Source organism: Amphiura filiformis, chromosome 19 (assembly GCF_039555335.1).
Source record: "Amphiura filiformis chromosome 19, Afil_fr2py, whole genome shotgun sequence".
Taxonomy (NCBI): Eukaryota; Metazoa; Echinodermata; class Ophiuroidea; order Amphilepidida; family Amphiuridae; genus Amphiura; species Amphiura filiformis.
Window position 1 is genome coordinate 10376344 of NC_092646.1, and position 17644 is coordinate 10393987.

The 17644-nt window shown below is 34.4% G+C and overlaps 1 protein-coding gene across 1 annotated transcript in view; it reads right to left on the reverse strand.

Annotated features, from left to right (window-relative positions):
• The window catches only part of LOC140140374 (probable ATP-dependent RNA helicase DDX60), a 105856-nt gene that overhangs the window by 84363 nt on the left and 3849 nt on the right, over positions 1-17644 (reverse strand). Inside the window, exon 2 of the mRNA XM_072162135.1 lies at positions 6151-6344. Within this exon, the coding sequence (XP_072018236.1) occupies positions 6151-6343 (193 nt within the window). The 5' untranslated portion in view covers position 6344. The remainder of the gene's footprint in view (positions 1-6150; positions 6345-17644) is intronic.

Sequence of the window (17644 nt, forward strand, 5' to 3'; positions counted from 1 at the left end):
CTGTATCAAATTTGCGTTCAAATTTTTATCCTTTCATTTCATACATATTTCATACATAATTATATCAAAAGTGTATGAAATATATAACTATCAAATCAGCGTTCCACTTTAAACTGTATCAAATTAACATTCACATTTTTATCCTTTCATTTCATACATATTTCATACATAATTTATATCAAAAGTGTATTGAATATGTTACTGTATCAAATCAGGGTTCCAATTTAAACTGTATCAAATTAACATTCAAATTTTTATCCTTTCATTTCATACACATTTCATACATAATTTATATCAAAAGTGTATCGAATATGTTACTGTATCAAATGAGGGTTCCAATTTAAACTGTATCAAATTTGCGTTCAAATTTTTATCCTTTCATTTCATACACATTTCATACATCATTTATATCAAAAGTGTATTGAATATGTTACTGTATCAAATCAGGGTTCCAATTTAAACTGTATCAAATTAACATTCAAATTTTTATCCTTTCATTTCATACACATTTCATACATAATTTATATCAAAAGTGTATCGAATATGTTACTGTATCAAATGAGGGTTCCAATTTAAACTGTATCAAATTTGCGTTCAAATTTTTATCCTTTCATTTCATACACATTTCATACATCATTTATATCAAAAGTGTATTGAATATGTTACTGTATCAAATCAGGGTTCCAATTTAAACTGTATCAAATTAACATTCAAATTTTTATCCTTTCATTTCATACACATTTCATACATCATTTATATCAAAAGTGTATCGAATATGTGACTATCAAATGAGGGTTCCAATTTAAACTGTATCAAATTAGCATTGAAATTTTTATCCTTTCATTTCATACACATTTCATACATAATTTATATCAAAAGTGTATTGAATATGTTACTGTATCAAATCAGGGTTCCAATTTAAACTGTATCAAATTAGCATTCAAATTTTTATCCTTTCATTTCATACACATTTCATACATCATTTATATCAAAAGTGTATAGAATATGTTACTGTATCAAATGAGGGTTCCAATTTAAACTGTATCAAATTAGCGTTGAAATTTTGATCCTTTCATTTCATACACATTTCATACATAATTATATCAAAAGTGTATCAAATATGTCACTGTATGAAATCAGCGTTCCAATTTAAACTGTATCAAATTAGCATTGAAATTCTTATCCTTTCATTTTATACACATTTTATACATAATTATATCAAAAGTGCATCAAATATGTCACTGTATCAAATCAGCGTTCCAATTCTAATGCTGGCAAGCGGGACCGCCCTATTTTTGATACATGCCATTTGATACACTTTTGATATAGTTTTTGATACACTTTTGATACAGTTTTTATACACTTTTGATAGTTTTTTGATACACTTTTGATAGTTTTTTGATACACTTTTGATACAGTTTTTTATACACTTTTGATACAGTTTTGATACACTTTTGATACAGTTTTTATACACTTTTGATACAGTTTTTCAAATTTCAAAATTGGTCCAATCAAGCTCAAATTCAACAAGAATTATCCTTACATGATCTAAACATATTTGCCAACATTAATGACCCCAAAGTGAAGGGGTCAAAGGTCAAATTTTGAAATTAGTCTAATCAAGCTCAAATTCAACACTGCCCTCTACTGCTAATGCTGACCTCTAGCACTTTCCCCCATCACGGAGCAGCTCAATGCACTTTCCCCTATCAACGTTCAAAATTACAACGCAATAGGATAAATGTGTGAGAAAGTCTTGCAAAAAAGAAGCAAAACCCAACCAAAATGGAACATACATACATCAGAGGGCCTGCTTGGAATGCAGTGCTTGTCACTGAAGTTGTTACCCTCAATAAAGAGACAAAAAGGCTACCAATAACATCTACTATACAGGCATGTGCTATATTCATGCTTAATACATATACATTGAGGCCCTATATATAATATATAGTAAGCTTACCTTATCAGAACAAAGTCAGATATTTCCTCTTTAATCACAGTCCCTGATTACAACTACATTGTAACCTAATGTGCAGTCTACAAGCATGTTTGTATCTTCATCATGATAAATAAAACACCATAATTTGCTCTAAAATACAGTACATTTCAAATGCAAATCCTGGTGTTAACTGCATACATGCCACACGGGCAAATTTGAAAATGATGAGTCATTATCTAGACATGTGATCAGTTATTGATACAGTTTTGATACACTACAAAAGGTCAGTTTATGAAAGCCCAATTTGATACACTTTTGATATACCTCTAGCCACCCAAAATAAACTAAGTCCAATTTAATACGCTTTTGATACACTATAGGCAGCCAGAATTTGACCAAGTCCAATTTGATACACTTTTGATATACCTCTAGCCACCAAAAATTAACTAAGTTCAATTTGATACACTTTACATACACTAAAAAACAGGCAAAGTCCAATTTAATACACTTTTGATACACTGTATGCAGCCAGAATTTGACTAAGTCCAATTTGATACACTTTTGATATACATCTAGCACCAAAAGTTCACTTTGATACACTTTACATACACTGAAAAACTGCAAAGTTCAATTTGATACACTTTTGATACACCACAAGCATGGCCAAAATTAACTAAGTTCAAATTCGATACACTTTTGATACATTTTGATACAGTTAGGTGGTATTTGATACAGTTTTGATACCTTATATTTTCAGTTGATACATTTTCAATACACCCTTTGTATATCAAAACTGTATTAAATTGCTGTTTGATACAGTTTTAATACACTTTGATACACTTTTGATACACTTCTTGCTGTATAGAATTTCTGCTAGGGGACAAATCCTACGAGCCAAGTGATTGTCAGAATTCATTCAGCCAATTTTGGGGTCCATCCACACCAAACTGGTATAAGACTGCTCGATTGGGTGGATAAAAAACACTTAAAAATTGATCTTATATATTATACTATTGTCTGTCCAATTAACTTAGACACCCAGTTTTTGTTACTTATTTGAAAAAATGTCCACTTTCAAAGAAAGTCATGAAAGAAAAGTGTTAACATTCGCTGAGACCTAACAGGATTTTTGTGTTTCCAAAGCGTTGAGTGAGAGTTTACCAGAAATTCTATTGAAATTGGAAGGTTTTTCTCAACACTTTAAAAATAATCCGGTAGAAGTTGGGTACCATTATTTTGGAAGGTCTCATTATACAGATTTGTAGGTATGGTGATTTGGGATAGTGAATGGATGAATAGTAAATCAATTATACTCCTCACCAAAAACATTTCATAAAAATGAAAAATATAATTCAGTTCATAAAATGCAGACAGTGTTTCTAATTGGCATATTTATTCTTAGTGTATTAACTCAATGATCCCAGCTGTCCCTCAACCAATTACAACAATTCGGCGCGGTATTTGAATCTTCTTCTGTGCATGCTTTTGGATTGGCCCAATTCTAAGAAAATACAAATATTGTATGCCCTATGAATGTTTTGATGTTATTGGTGAGGAGTATAATTCACAATACACTCCAGACGCATCATATCATTTGTTATAATGCACCAACTGTGACATCTTATAGAGGTTGTGCATGAAATTATTGATTGGCTCCAAACAAAGGATTTGAACCGGTGTCATTCACCGAAATCATGGCACAGTGCAGTCCATTCAATCAAATATTGTCATCAACCTATTTGATCGGAGTGTATTTGTTATGCGTGTGAGACGACCTCTCGCGGTAGATTGAAAACATGCTTTTGTTGAATGCATTTGAGTCGACCGCCATTATTGTGAATTAGTAAAAGGATCAAAGAAAAAAAGTAGAATCACTGATCAATATGCATGATTATAATGTTCAAACACCCCTTACTGTAAATAGATTATCCCATCAAAAGTTTCAATTCATTAAGAATATTCGGCTGGACCCAGATATCTTGCTGTAAATCGGTAAAAATTGAATAAAAGTAGACAAGGAAGAATATTTTTTCATTGCTTTACTAATAATTTCTGTTAGGTCTAACAGTGTTTAGCAACTTTTCTTTCATGACTTTTTGCCAAAGTGAAAACTTTTCGAAATATATCCTAAAAATCGGGTATCTAAGTTATTTGGACAGACAATAGTGTACCTGTAGCTGTAAGAGCACCTGTAACCGTGATAGTGCTCCCGTGATATGGAGAATTACTTTCACCAAGTTTAAGCCAAATCAGACGAAGTTTAAAATGTAGCTCCTGGATGACCTTTGGCCTTGATTAAGTTTCACGTGTTCCCCTCATCAAGGATTCTACCCACCAAGTTTGAGCCTGATCGAACAAAGTTTGAAATTTGAAGCCTTCGTGATGACCTTTGACCTCAGTTGACCTCAAATGTATTTCACGCATATATTCCCCTCGTATCAAGGATTCCACCCACCAAGTTTTAGCCCGATCGGACGAAGTTTGAAATTTGACCCCTCCGTAATGACCTTTGACCTCAATTTTATTTCGGGCATATATTTCCCCCACGTATAAAGGATTCCACCCACCAAGTTTGAGCCCGATCGGACAAAGTTTAAAATTTGACCCCTCCGTAATGACCTTTGACCTCGGTTGACCTCAATTGTATTTCGGGCATATATTCCCCTCGTAGCAAGGATTCCACCCACCAAATTTGAGCCCGATCGGACAAAGTTTGAAATTTGACCCCTCCGTAATGACCTTTGACCTCTGTTGACCTCAATTTTATTTCGGGCATATATTCGCCTCGTATCAAGGATTCCACCCACCAAGTTTGAGCCCGATCGGACAAAGTTTGAAATTTGACCCGTCCGTAATGACCTTTGACCTCGGTTGACCTCGATTTTATTTCGGGCATATATCCCCTCGTAGCAAGGATTCCACCCACCAAATTTGAGCCCGATCGGACAAAGTTTGAAATTTGACCCCTCCATAATGACCTTTGACCTTTGTTGACCTCAATTGTATTTCGGGCATATATTCGCCTTGTATCAAGGATTCCACCCACCAAGTTTGGGCCTGATCGGACAAAGTTAGAAATTTTGACCTTTGACCTTGACCTCCGATGACCTTTCAAACCACCCCATAAACGTGGAATGCCCGATACCTATCTATATCCGAAATATCGGAACGATGCGTTGAAGCACGGCGAAACGCATAGCCGGACAGACAGAGCTCATTATTTTATTAGTATAGACTAGTGCACCTGCTGCTGTGAGAGCCCTGATGCTGTGAGAGCACTGGCATGATAGCGATACTGTTTGACCCCAGATGACCTTTGACCTCGGATGACCTCGGTGTAATGTTGTTCATGCTCCCCTCATACGAAGGATTCCACCTATCAAGTTTAATAGCCCAATATGGCAAAGTTTAAATTTAGCCCCTACATGACCTTTGACCTCGGTTGACCTCAATTTTGTTTTGCGCATATATTCCCCTTGTATCAAGGATTCCACCCACCAAGTTTGAGCCCGATAGGACAAAGTTTGAAATCCATGACCTTTGACCTTTGACCTCGGATGACCTCCATATAATGTTTTTCATGCTCCCCTCATACGAAGGTTTCGACCCACCAAGTTTGAGCCCGATCGGACAAAGTTTGAAATTGGACCCCCTCCGTAATGACCTTTGACCTTGGTTGACCTCGATTTTATTTCGCACATATATTCCCCTCCTATCAAGGATTCCACCCACCAAGTTTGGGCCCGATCGGACAAAGTTTTAAAATTTGACCTTTGACCTCCGATGATCTTTAAACCCACCTCACGAACAGCGTACGCCCGGTACCTATCTATATCCGAAATATCGGATCGATGCGTCGACGCGCAGCGAAACGCATAGCCGGACAGACTTACAGAGACCGCTCATTATTTTAGTATACTAGTATTAGATTGTATAGTTGTCATTATTTTTTTGCCTAATTGTACTGTGTAACATGGGTGATGGCATGATGGAGGGGATGGAATGTGCGATGTGGTTTAAAATCCCTGCCAAGCCTGCATTATTTTACACTTCTGGTGGGATGGACCCCGTCATTAAGTCAATGTATGTCTGCCAATACCTGCCATTGAAGTGTAGGAATGTGTGAAATTGGATTCGTCTATAGATTATTTTGTACCACCTTAAACAATCCCGTACGTCAGTAATGTACAAAATCGCCTGATTAAACTTACTCGGTCTTCTTCCCATTATATCACCATTTTCATTTGAAGAATCATCATCCATCTGGAAATCTTCCTCATCGATCTCATCTCCAAAGGAATTGGTATCATCCCAGTCAACTTCTTCCCTGGTGGTAGTCCCCTCTTCTGCATCAAAACCGGTAGGACCGGATAAAAGGTCACTGGCTTCCTGTCTTTCTGTCATGCTAAATGGTGGAAAATTAAAAGAGTGATCAGTCAGTAGCAGCCCAGTATAGGGAGGTAATACATTTTTATCTGAATCTTTTTTATTCCACCCTGTACAACTTGAAGGTCACCCTGTATAATGAGTTGAAAGGTATGTGAATTGATTATGCCTTCAGCTTTCCAAATATGTATACTTTTGCTAGTTTAGGTTTGATAATTGTGGAGATAATCTAAATAGAAACAACATTGGTATAAAAATTCATAATATTTGTGATGTAACGCCTAGGGTGGCGAGTTCAGGACACACGGCCATAATGAAGATTTTGATTCTACAACATTATAAGATCTGTTACCAACATATCAATTATGCACTCACAGGCAATCAAAGATCAAGCTATGATAGTCAAGGATACTGATATGACCTCATTGGTGATATAATTACCTTGTTGATATGCTATAGAACAAGTTATTTTTATATGTAGGCGTAACCTATAACTTTTAAAGTCATAATTAATTCAAACATAACTTTGGCAATATTTTTGTTTTCGTTCGTTGAAACAGAAAAACATACTTTCTTTCCTAACAAATTGAATAGCAAACATCAAAACAATTTACACCACAAAAAGTAAAATAAAATAATTACCAATAGAAGAAAGCGATAATCTTTTGTGTACACAAATCCCACAGATGCCAGCCCCTTATGGGCTAGCAAAAAGAGTACGGAATTCCAGTGCCCTCTATAGGGGGTGGTTGATTATTTTCTGGAACAGCCCAATGTTTGGTAAAATGTAGATTAAATTTCTGCTATGTTGTCAAATTTGAAATTGTGCATTGTATTCCGTTTCCATGGCAACAGTCATGTTATTAAAGGATTTTTCTCATTTTTACCCAAAATGTCAATTACCAGCCGGTAACTGTTCATTTGAAACTAAATGGAGTAAAAACTTCATATGTGTGTGCAGAATACATGACACATGGATATTGAACTCTCTGAACAAAGTCTCTTCATTCAATACATAAATTGATTTATGGGTTAAAATGTAATTTTTAGGTGATTTTTATCAGTCCAGTTTTGACCACAAAATGTATTTTTTACATGCATGGGATTGAATAAAAAAAAAGATTTATGCGTCATGAAAATTATATCAATTTATTGAGATGGTCAGATGGATGTTTTGATCACAACATTTATCTGTGACCTATGACCTCTTTAATTCATAAGTAGACACAAAATGTGTGTTTTTTAATTCTGGGTATTTTGGACAAAAATTTACTCCTTTTCATAATATTTAGAAATTTCTTGCATTACAAAAGATTGTATTTATCGGTATACTACATGTTATACAAGACTTTCATTTTAAGATATAAAGGTTCAAAGAGCAGGCAGTTTCCATGGCAATTTCCATTTATACCATAGGCTTAGGAAGATTTTCAACATTGGGGGGCTGAAACATGAAAAAAAAATTGTGGGGCAAGAGGGGAGTGCGCGAGGGGGGTTTCCGCCCTCGCAGTCAGAAAATTTGGCAAAATACCTGTCACAAAGACCCCTTTTCCCTCTATTTTATCACAATTTTTTAAGTTCACCTAGGATTATTGGGGGGGGGGGCTGAAAGGTATTCCAGCCCCGCACCAAAATTATTGAAGGGGCTGAGCCTCCTCAAGCCCCCCGGTTCCTAAGCCTATGTATACTCAATTTTAAGTAACTTCCTCAGTAACAAAATTGACAAAAAATTGCCTGTTGCTAAGGAAATTGCCTGTTGCCATGGAAAATGTCTTCTATTTGAATTCTCCTATTATAAATCTAAATTACCAATGCCATGTATATCAATTATATAAAGTGTAATACACATTTTGCAATGCAAGAAATTGATAAAAATGATTAAAAATGATAAATTTTTGACCAAAACCACTAAAAATATGCATTTTATGCCTAACACTAGGATCCACTATATGCTCATCTATCAGGCCACAGTTCTTTAACCCTAATACATTTGCACATTCATTGCATGAACTTTAAAAATTTGGGTACAAAAATTCATACTCTCAAACTTGAGGTCAAATTTTGCACTATGATTGTTTAAGGTTAGCCGAGAGTTTTTCATGCGCTTGATATCAGAGGGGCGTAAGTTCATAACAGAAACAGCCATGCAGAAAATGAACAAGCGTACCGGGACGTAGGCCTACTTACAATAGAATATCGATCCACGGTCAAGACATGAAACTTGGCTTAGCTCGTGCCCGGAGCTCGTGAGTTGGTGGGGGTATCCTGGGGGGTGTCATGAGGGGCGGCATGCCGGGTCGGATGCACGTTTTCGGCAATTTTCATAAGGATTTTATAAATTTTAAAATTAATTGGGGGCACTTCGTCAAGATACGCCATGGAAAATGTGTTGATTTTGAATTTATAGCCTTGATATCTTTGATGAAATAAATCAATGCTGCTATTCCCCTGATTACAATGTAATAGGGTACAACAATAACATCAACAACAATATCAAAAAGCAATCATTTGCAAATCGAATTTGGGAAGAATATTTAAAAAACAGCCTGAGACTTAGCAGGCCTACAAATTTCTGAATTATATAAAGTGAAAAACAATCAATCACGATTCACTGCAGTCAGAAAATCAATCAAATAAAACTAAAAAGAAAGGAGCAAGAAAGAATAAAGAAATAGTGAAAAGAGAAAGAGAGAGAAGAGAGAGAGAAAGAAAAGAATGAAAAAGAAAGGAAGAAAGAAAGAAAGAAAGAAAGAAATGAAAAAAAATGAAAAAAGAAAAGGAGAAAGAAAAGAGGAAAGAAAGGAAGTAAAAATGAGAAAAGAGAAAAAAAAAGGAAATTCTGCCACACAGGGACTCGAACCCACAAAAAAGGTTCATAACAGATTCCCAGTCTAACGTTCTATCCACTCGGCCATACATCAACTTACGCAATTACTTGTTCTCGAAGCGCATATATAACTATAATTTGATGCAATTACTTGATTACAATCACGTCCGCACAATGGCTCTTAGAATAAACACGCATGTCGGCGCTGAAATTTTGAACGAACTGATGGAGGAAAAACCTCGTTTTTGCTGAACCATGAAATGGTATCAGCCTATAGGAGTGAATGTTACTTACTAGCTTACTTACTAGCTTACTTACTAGCTTACTAACTGACTAACCATTTGGTCTGAAATGGACATATCTCTAATTGCCACGAAGGTATGATCCCATGAGGGGTGTCATATGAAAGAGAAAACATAAAGAATATAATAAAAATATTTCCAAACGTCGAAGGTCATCCAGGGGTCACGGGGGTCAAAAAAGGTCTTACTAACTGACTAACCATTTGGTCTGAAATGGACATATCTCTAAATGCCACGAAGGTATGACCCCATGAGTGGTGTCATATGAAAGAGGAAAACATAAAGAATATAATAAAAATATTTCCAAACGTCGAAGGTCATCCAGGGGTCATGGGGGTCAAAAAAGGTCATTTTAACCGAAAATGGTCCGATTGAGCTTAAATTTAAATGCAATGATCCTTAAGACATTCTAAACATTTAAAAAATATTTTAAAATTCATTTAAGGTCATTAAAGGGTCATAAAGGGGTCAAAAGTCAAGTTTTTCAAAATGCTCCAATTGAGCTGAAATTTATATGCAATGATCCTTATGATATTCTAAACATTTTAAAAACATTTTAAGATTCATTAAAGTTCATTAAGGGGTCATAAAGGGGTCAAAGTTCAAGTTAAAAAAAATCCTCCGATTGAGCTGAAATTGAAACGCAATGATCCTTGTGACATTCTCAACATGTTGAAAATATTTTAAAATTCATTGAAGGTCATTAAGGGGCAATAAAGGGGTCAAAGGTCAAGTTTTCAAAATGCTTCAATTCAGCTGAAATTTAAATGCAATGATCCTTATGACATTCTTAACATGTTTTAAATATTTTAAAATTCATTTAAGGTCATTAAGGGGGTCATACAGAGGTCAAAAGTCAAGTTTTCAAAATGCCAGCTTCTCACGATCAAGGTATATTAAAGGCCCTTTCAGTGATTTCACAGGAACATTTAAAAAAATGGAAATTTGTCAGAGTTGCTTAGAAATAAAGAATAAGTCTACAGACTTTCATTAAACCACTTTTCCCCTGAATACATCGACAAATTAGTCAAAAAACAGAAGTTTTTGAAAGGTTTTCTACTTCAACTCAGATCGACTCGAGAAAATCGAGATTTTCGTACAGTGCGCCACCAATCGACTGGAAAAACTTCCTAGTCCAGTGTTTCTAACACGGGGAAGTAGAGTCTAAATTGATTTAAAACAGACGCTTAATTTTTGTAGGCCCCTAGTAGAAAACAAAATAAGCAATTAAAGGTCACCGAGGCAAACTAACGGTCAATTCAAATATGAAAAACAGTTAAAATTGTGTATTTTGTTTAAAATAGTAGCTACTGATGTAATAAGTAGTAGAAACAATACGCAACGCGTGTTGGTACGTGGAGAGTGAGCTTCTTTCGATCTTGACTCGGACTTTTTGTACTGTCAGTATCAAAAGTCCAGAATCATGCAAATGCTTTATTTTGTCTAAAATACACGGCTTTCGACCGAACCACTAGCAGGCTATGTTAGCACATCTATGCCAATTCCGTTTTTAAAGTTGCAAATCTTTTAAAAACTAGATTGTCTCAGCAGCAGGGGACATTAGGCTGTCATGTGCATCTAGGTGTAGAGGCTTATCCTCTTATTCCCACTTGAGCATTCTCAAGTACACTTAAAGTGTTTTGGTCTCCTGGTCAATTCAGTTTTAATTTAGGGGTTGTTGTTATGTTGTTATAGCAACAAGCTCAGTTTTTCTGTCCAGTCAGCTGTCACTTTAGTGGTGTGCAGCCATTCAGGTCTCCTGTCTTATTTTTTAATTCCTTTGTTATGTCCATAGTTCTCCTAGTGATGCACTTGCAATTGTTCCTTCGATCTTGATGGACCAAAAAATTTTGTGCTCTTGGTAGTGAAACAAGAATTTGTCTTTAAAAAAGACAAGTTCACGGATCAGGTGTATAGTACATGTACTTTGAGCTACTTTGGTCTAACATTCAATACCGGTATTCATATCGAACCTACTCTGCACTTATTCGACAATAAATAAGTGATATGAGGCTTAATAATGATACCTGCGTCTTGACTCTGAAAACAATATTTTTAAAAACCACATTTTGCATTTAGTTTTTTAAGCCACCTCGGGACCGGGCCTCGGGAGCCACCTACAGGATCTCGTTTTGCATTTAGGTCTTTATTGCGTTGCAAAGTAGCAAAACTTCCTTTATATATGGCCCAATTCGTGCCTGGAAAAGGCTATCCCCTCTTACAACCTATCGACAGGTCTGATTTCTATAATGAGGTGTCACCGGGTTTGCAAGAGATAATAATACCAAATCTAACCACCATGAAATTTACCACATCACGACCAAGCTCACATTGGGCGCCCATTCCTTTTTAAAGGAATTTTTATTAAGTCACCTACGGTACTATTAAGAAACAAATAACTACGAACAAAATTGTATCTTATCACAAGTAAACAAAATAATTACACAGCTTGCTCTTGCTAGCTTTTGTCAGGGTCATATGTATGAACACCAATATTATACAGGTTATAGGCCTACACATGGGTAATTACTAGAGTCAATAAACATTAGCTAACATTCAATTAACGATAGAGTATAGATAATGGACTTAGTTTTGTGCAATGTAGTAATTTTCTGAAGTAAATCGCTTGCTGCACAGTTTTCTATACAGAATATATTTACTTTGTAATCAGGCCTGGCCATGAACCCTGCTAGTTTTGATTAACCAATCAGTTATGTGTATTGTCATCATGTGATGGCTATAAGCCAATTGAAAACATGTTTATAAAAAAGGCTAACAAATTCCTACTCCTGGACAGACTCTTTTCCGGGTTAGGGCTAATTAGTAAGTTGTCATGTGTGGCAAGATTAGATAAAGGCATACAAACTAGGGTATGAGATATTAGGAATAATTTCCTAGACTATTAACCACATGGCTGGTGGGCTACATACCTATTCATGACACAGGATATGTAAGGGATAAACTGTGCATATGAGATGTGGGTGAAAGTGGCATCATTTCACTGCCGTGAAAAAAGATTACTAGTAGCTAGTTTGGTAGTAATCTATAAAGTATATGCTTGATAACTATACATTACTGCATCAGTGGATGTTCATATTTCATTAATATTTAAGTGTATAGAAGCGATATTCAGCATCCACAGAGCAGAACTGGTTTTGTCATTTTCATGGTGGAATTGGCCATCTACATCTACATCTAACATCTAAAGAAATACTGGACAGGACAAATTGGTATCGACGTCCAGACTCTGGTGGCATCACAAATGTCTAAAAACAACTCAACTGAGGGTGCATAATCCAAAGGTGCGCATAAAAACAGTGACTGGTGCAGAGTGACTTAGTTTGATGAGGCTGGGTTTGAATCCACTGTCTCGACTGTGTACAGCTGAGCTGAGTGTGTCTGTATGCTCCAGACCTTGGTGTTGAACAATTTGCTTGATGTTGACTCATGGATGATGGATGCAGGAAGTATGTTCCACTGGGTGATGGTGCGGGGTAGAAGCTATACATGGTTCTGAAGCCATCGGCTTCACATTGCTTACAAAGAGGCAAGTAGTCTAAACATTTCTCCGTAAATGCTTTGTTTGAGACTGAGACAAATCAATTAAGTATTTTATATGTCTTAGTGTTAGTCGATTAAATGTAAGTCGGCAGAAACTTTCTAAAATTTGGGTGGTGGCTTTATCGCTAAATCTTTTAATTTGCTTGTTTGCATTTTTTATCACGATTTGAATACGATAATAGATTAGGCAATGACAGTTGTTTATATTATAAATTTTCTGCCATTATTAGCTCATGCATTACCAGTATGATAAGATGACATATTAACTCACATATTGAGTATCATTTAATGGATTACATGTTGCTCGAAAAGAAATGGTCAACGTGCAAATCAGACAGAGTATTTGGACATGTTCTATTAATGGGATGGAGATACATATTTATTTGTCAGGCGAATGTAAGCCTTAAAAGTTAAGATTTGTATCATGGTTGCATACCTTATCTGCATGCAAGTCAGTTATTAGTAAATAAAATCTAGAAGTTGCGTATCTTGGATCAGGCTTACATACCAACCATTAATATCAACATAATAAGGTACAAAGGTATCAAACAATGGGGGGAAAGCACATATAGTTTTCTTCTCTTTGCTGTTTGTTTTTTTGTGGTTATATTTCAGAAGTGTCTTCCGCTGATATTGCACATCAATTGCGTTGAGGATTGCATCATATGTGGCTTGCGATGTGAATAGACCCCGGCCATAAGTTACTCAAGCTGACTAGTTACATTCTCGGCCATGGCAGCAATACGTCGTTTAATATTCAAGATAGAAAAGATAACGGAGAATGATAATCCTGCAATAACACATTTGGCAGAAAGTAAATTCAGCAGAATTGAGATGTCAATTTACATGTGGTATGCATCAGCATATTTCTTCAGCTCAACAGGTATCGAGAGGAATAAAGTTTTGTTAGAATTAGCTTCTTATTCTTCCACAAGCAAGAAGAACAATACAAGACGAAGTTGAAATTGTTATGACAGTAGCTGATGACGTTCATTTCACTTTAGATGAACAATTTAAATTGGCATCGGATACCATTACTAATGATTTTCTTCTGTCATAAAACTTGGCGAATATCCCGTTTTACGATATCAGTCGTTATTCTTCAGCAAAATACTGTTAACCATAAATAATGCTCATCTAATGACTCAACTATTATAGACTTGTAATTCCCATGATTCTGAAATCTAACTCGGAATACAAATAGAGACTATACATGTACATGTGCATTATATGTAAATTAGATACATTTCATATTGCATAGTTTTACAGAACTATTGGCTTCAATGAAATACCGGTTAAATTTAAAAAACAAGGTATATTTTAATGCATCAATACTTTATCAACCTGATATGATGTCCTTAATGTGATGTCTTTTGCTATGTACAAATATAAAACCATTTTAGTCTTATGGGATGTTGTTCATCATGAAAACCAAAATCTAAAAGACAATGAAGTTAACGCTTTCTAGGACACACTTTTTACATGCCCTAAGGTGTAGAAAAGAATTGCAAAATATAAGAGACTAGGTCGATATTACAAGGGACACTTTGCATCATTTATGCATACAGCACAAGTTGCATAATGATTATAATAGGTCCAACTTTTATTTCACAGTGATTAATATTGTCTTAAAATATGAAATATGTAGGCCCTACTTTGCATCATTTACGCATACAGGATAAGTTGGATAATGACAGTATATAAATGATGGTATTTATCAATGATGTAAAAATATGTCTATTATAATAGGTTCAACTTTCTTTTCACAGTAATTTAAATTGCTTTAAGATTGAATATAGGCCCTATTGGATATTACTATTTATCAATTTTGCATTACTTATCAATAAAGAGGAACACAGTCATAAATATAGAAGTCTAGATTAGTGTTCCAGGATGATGGTGGCTTGCAAATACAAGTATAAGCACACACGACATGCAAGATGTGAAACATCATAATAAGCTTGTCATTATAAATTATAATCAAAATAATTAATGAATGGATGTAAAAGAGTAGCTTAAAAACAGACCAGACATCCAGTTTGTAAAAAACAAAACAAAAACAAAACAAAAAAAAACAAAAACAACAAAAACGAAACAAAACAAAAATAGATATAAAATTTAATTTCTAACAATAACGGTCCTTACATTATTTATAGTTGGTAGAATGTGGAACATATTTAATATTCGGTGGGAAATTAAATATTTGCATTAAATTGCGGTTCAAGTAATTCAAACTTTGTATTATTTGATGCTTTCGTTCATATGGATAAGAAAGCAACATTGTGTAAGGTAATTAAAAATATGAAAACATATATATTTTTTGTTTAAATGTATTATGCCTTTTGCCCTTTTATGTATAAAGGACCCCTTTGGAAATAAGCCTTTGGGCTTAAGGGGCTATCCTGTGATATCTCCTTGCTTTGTTTTTCATGTGTATTTTATGTTATTTATCTTAATGCATTTTATATCTATTTACCTTGTATTGTTGTATGTGCAATATGGAGATACGGAATAAAATCAAATCAAATCAATCAAATCAAAGAGGAATAAAAGATCACAAATGATACCAAGTTTTAAAAGGGTAGGTGATTATTGAATATTCATAGAACACTTCAATGATTGATTAATTTGTGGTACAGATAATATTTTTTTTTCAATTCTTGAAAAAATTATTAGTAGATAACTGTTCGATTTCTACTAGTATAATTTTGCTGTACTACCGTGTTTAAAGGGGTATTAAGTTTTAACATTATCATTTCATTTCAATATGTTATAAAACTTGTAGTTGTTTTTTCTGGAGCATAATTGATCAATTTGTGTAACAGATATCTTTTTTTGAAAAAAAAAAAAAAAAAAAAAAAATATTAGTAGATACCAGTTCAATTTATTATTGCTGTACTACCATCTATAAAGGGGTTATTAAGAGCTTTTAACATTGATAATTGTGGATGATTAAACATATTCAGTGAACACACTTAAGATTATTTATGAGATTATTAGCTTTGGTAACTTATTTCATTCATCTGCAAGAACTTTTAAGTTAGCAGTGATAAAATTATTCTCTGGGTTACCATTCATTGGTAGTGAATTACTTTATTTTATAAATGTCACTTTTAAAATTGGGTCAGGTAGGCCCCATTCATGATCTGTTATCATTAATGGGTCTTTGAAATGGGAGCTACAGTAATACTTTGTGTGGCTCAATTGTCAAATAGCGATTTGTTATCATTTCTTTCAAAATTTGCCATTTACAGCTACTTATGGTTTTGTTCTCAAGATCAAATAAGATGAAAATATCTCTAGATAAATACATTTCAAGGTTAGAATCAGTTAAATAAACTGAAATTTGATGCTTATGTCAATTTGCACATCATGTGAATATTATCATGTGAATTACTTCATACTGTACACTATTCTGTCCATCCTTAAGTATGTATTTGATAACTTACACTAAACATGCTTGGAAAATGCAGCAAGCAATATTGTATGTAAAGCGATATCTAGCACAATTAATGGTGCTATCTAATCATGCTAATTGTATAATTTATATATGTTCATATTATGTACATTTCATATAATTATAGAGAGTAAATATATATAGAGAGAGAAAAACTACATATATTTCTATTCATTATGTTAACACCAAACAAACAAATAAAAATCTGGTTGCTATGGCTTGTGCACAACTATTATTATAGGTTTAGGTTTACAAAGGTTAGTTGCCTGAGCTTGACAACTTATTAAAGTAATATTTATACAATTGCAGTCTTCTTTCCTAAAAGTTTGTCATATTTATAGCGTATTCATTTTTGGGCTTGATGCATTTAATACAACTATCATTATACCTATACACCTGTATGCTATTATAATAGATCCCTGTTTAGTTGTTTCATAGAACATGTGGTTTAAATTACAAAATAAATTGCCCCTTTTGATTTAATAATATTTGTTGGGTGTATGGGGTGCTGCAATATTTTCCTATGTTTTCGGTACAGGCTGTACATAAATCTTTGGTGTATATACTATATTTTCCTCACTGATCATCAATAGAGATTTTGTAAGAAAACCACTACATGTGTAAATAAAAATTTTCAGCAGCTGATTACTGGCTGACATCAAGATGATGGTGGTGTGGCTGCCCCATTTAGATATGACATCTTTCATTGGTCCTCGAGAGGGGTTGGATTGGTTCAGGACTCATCTGGCATCCTGAGGCTTTTGCTTTTCCACCTTTGTGCATTTGATTTGAGGGAGGGAGGGGAGGGGGGGAGGGTTAATCAAGTTTCTCCATTGAGAAACTTGGTTGGCATTGTTTATTCTTTTGGAGATTTCTAATTATTTAATTGCGGTTAAAAATGCTGTTTTCCAATCCAATCCTCTGTTTGATCCAAAGATGTATCTGTTTAAGATATGCTTAAGATTTGCTTAAGATGAAATTTGGTTAAATGTGATTCAGAAGTCAACTTTTGTTTGTCCAGCCTATATGGTTGGCTTGTACACATTTTTCCAATAATTTGTGTATTTATTGATTTATATGAAGATGATAAATAATTCCAAATGCTTGCTGCAATTAATCATCTCAATGTATATAATTTGTTTAATTGATATGAAATCTGTTATTATCTCAAT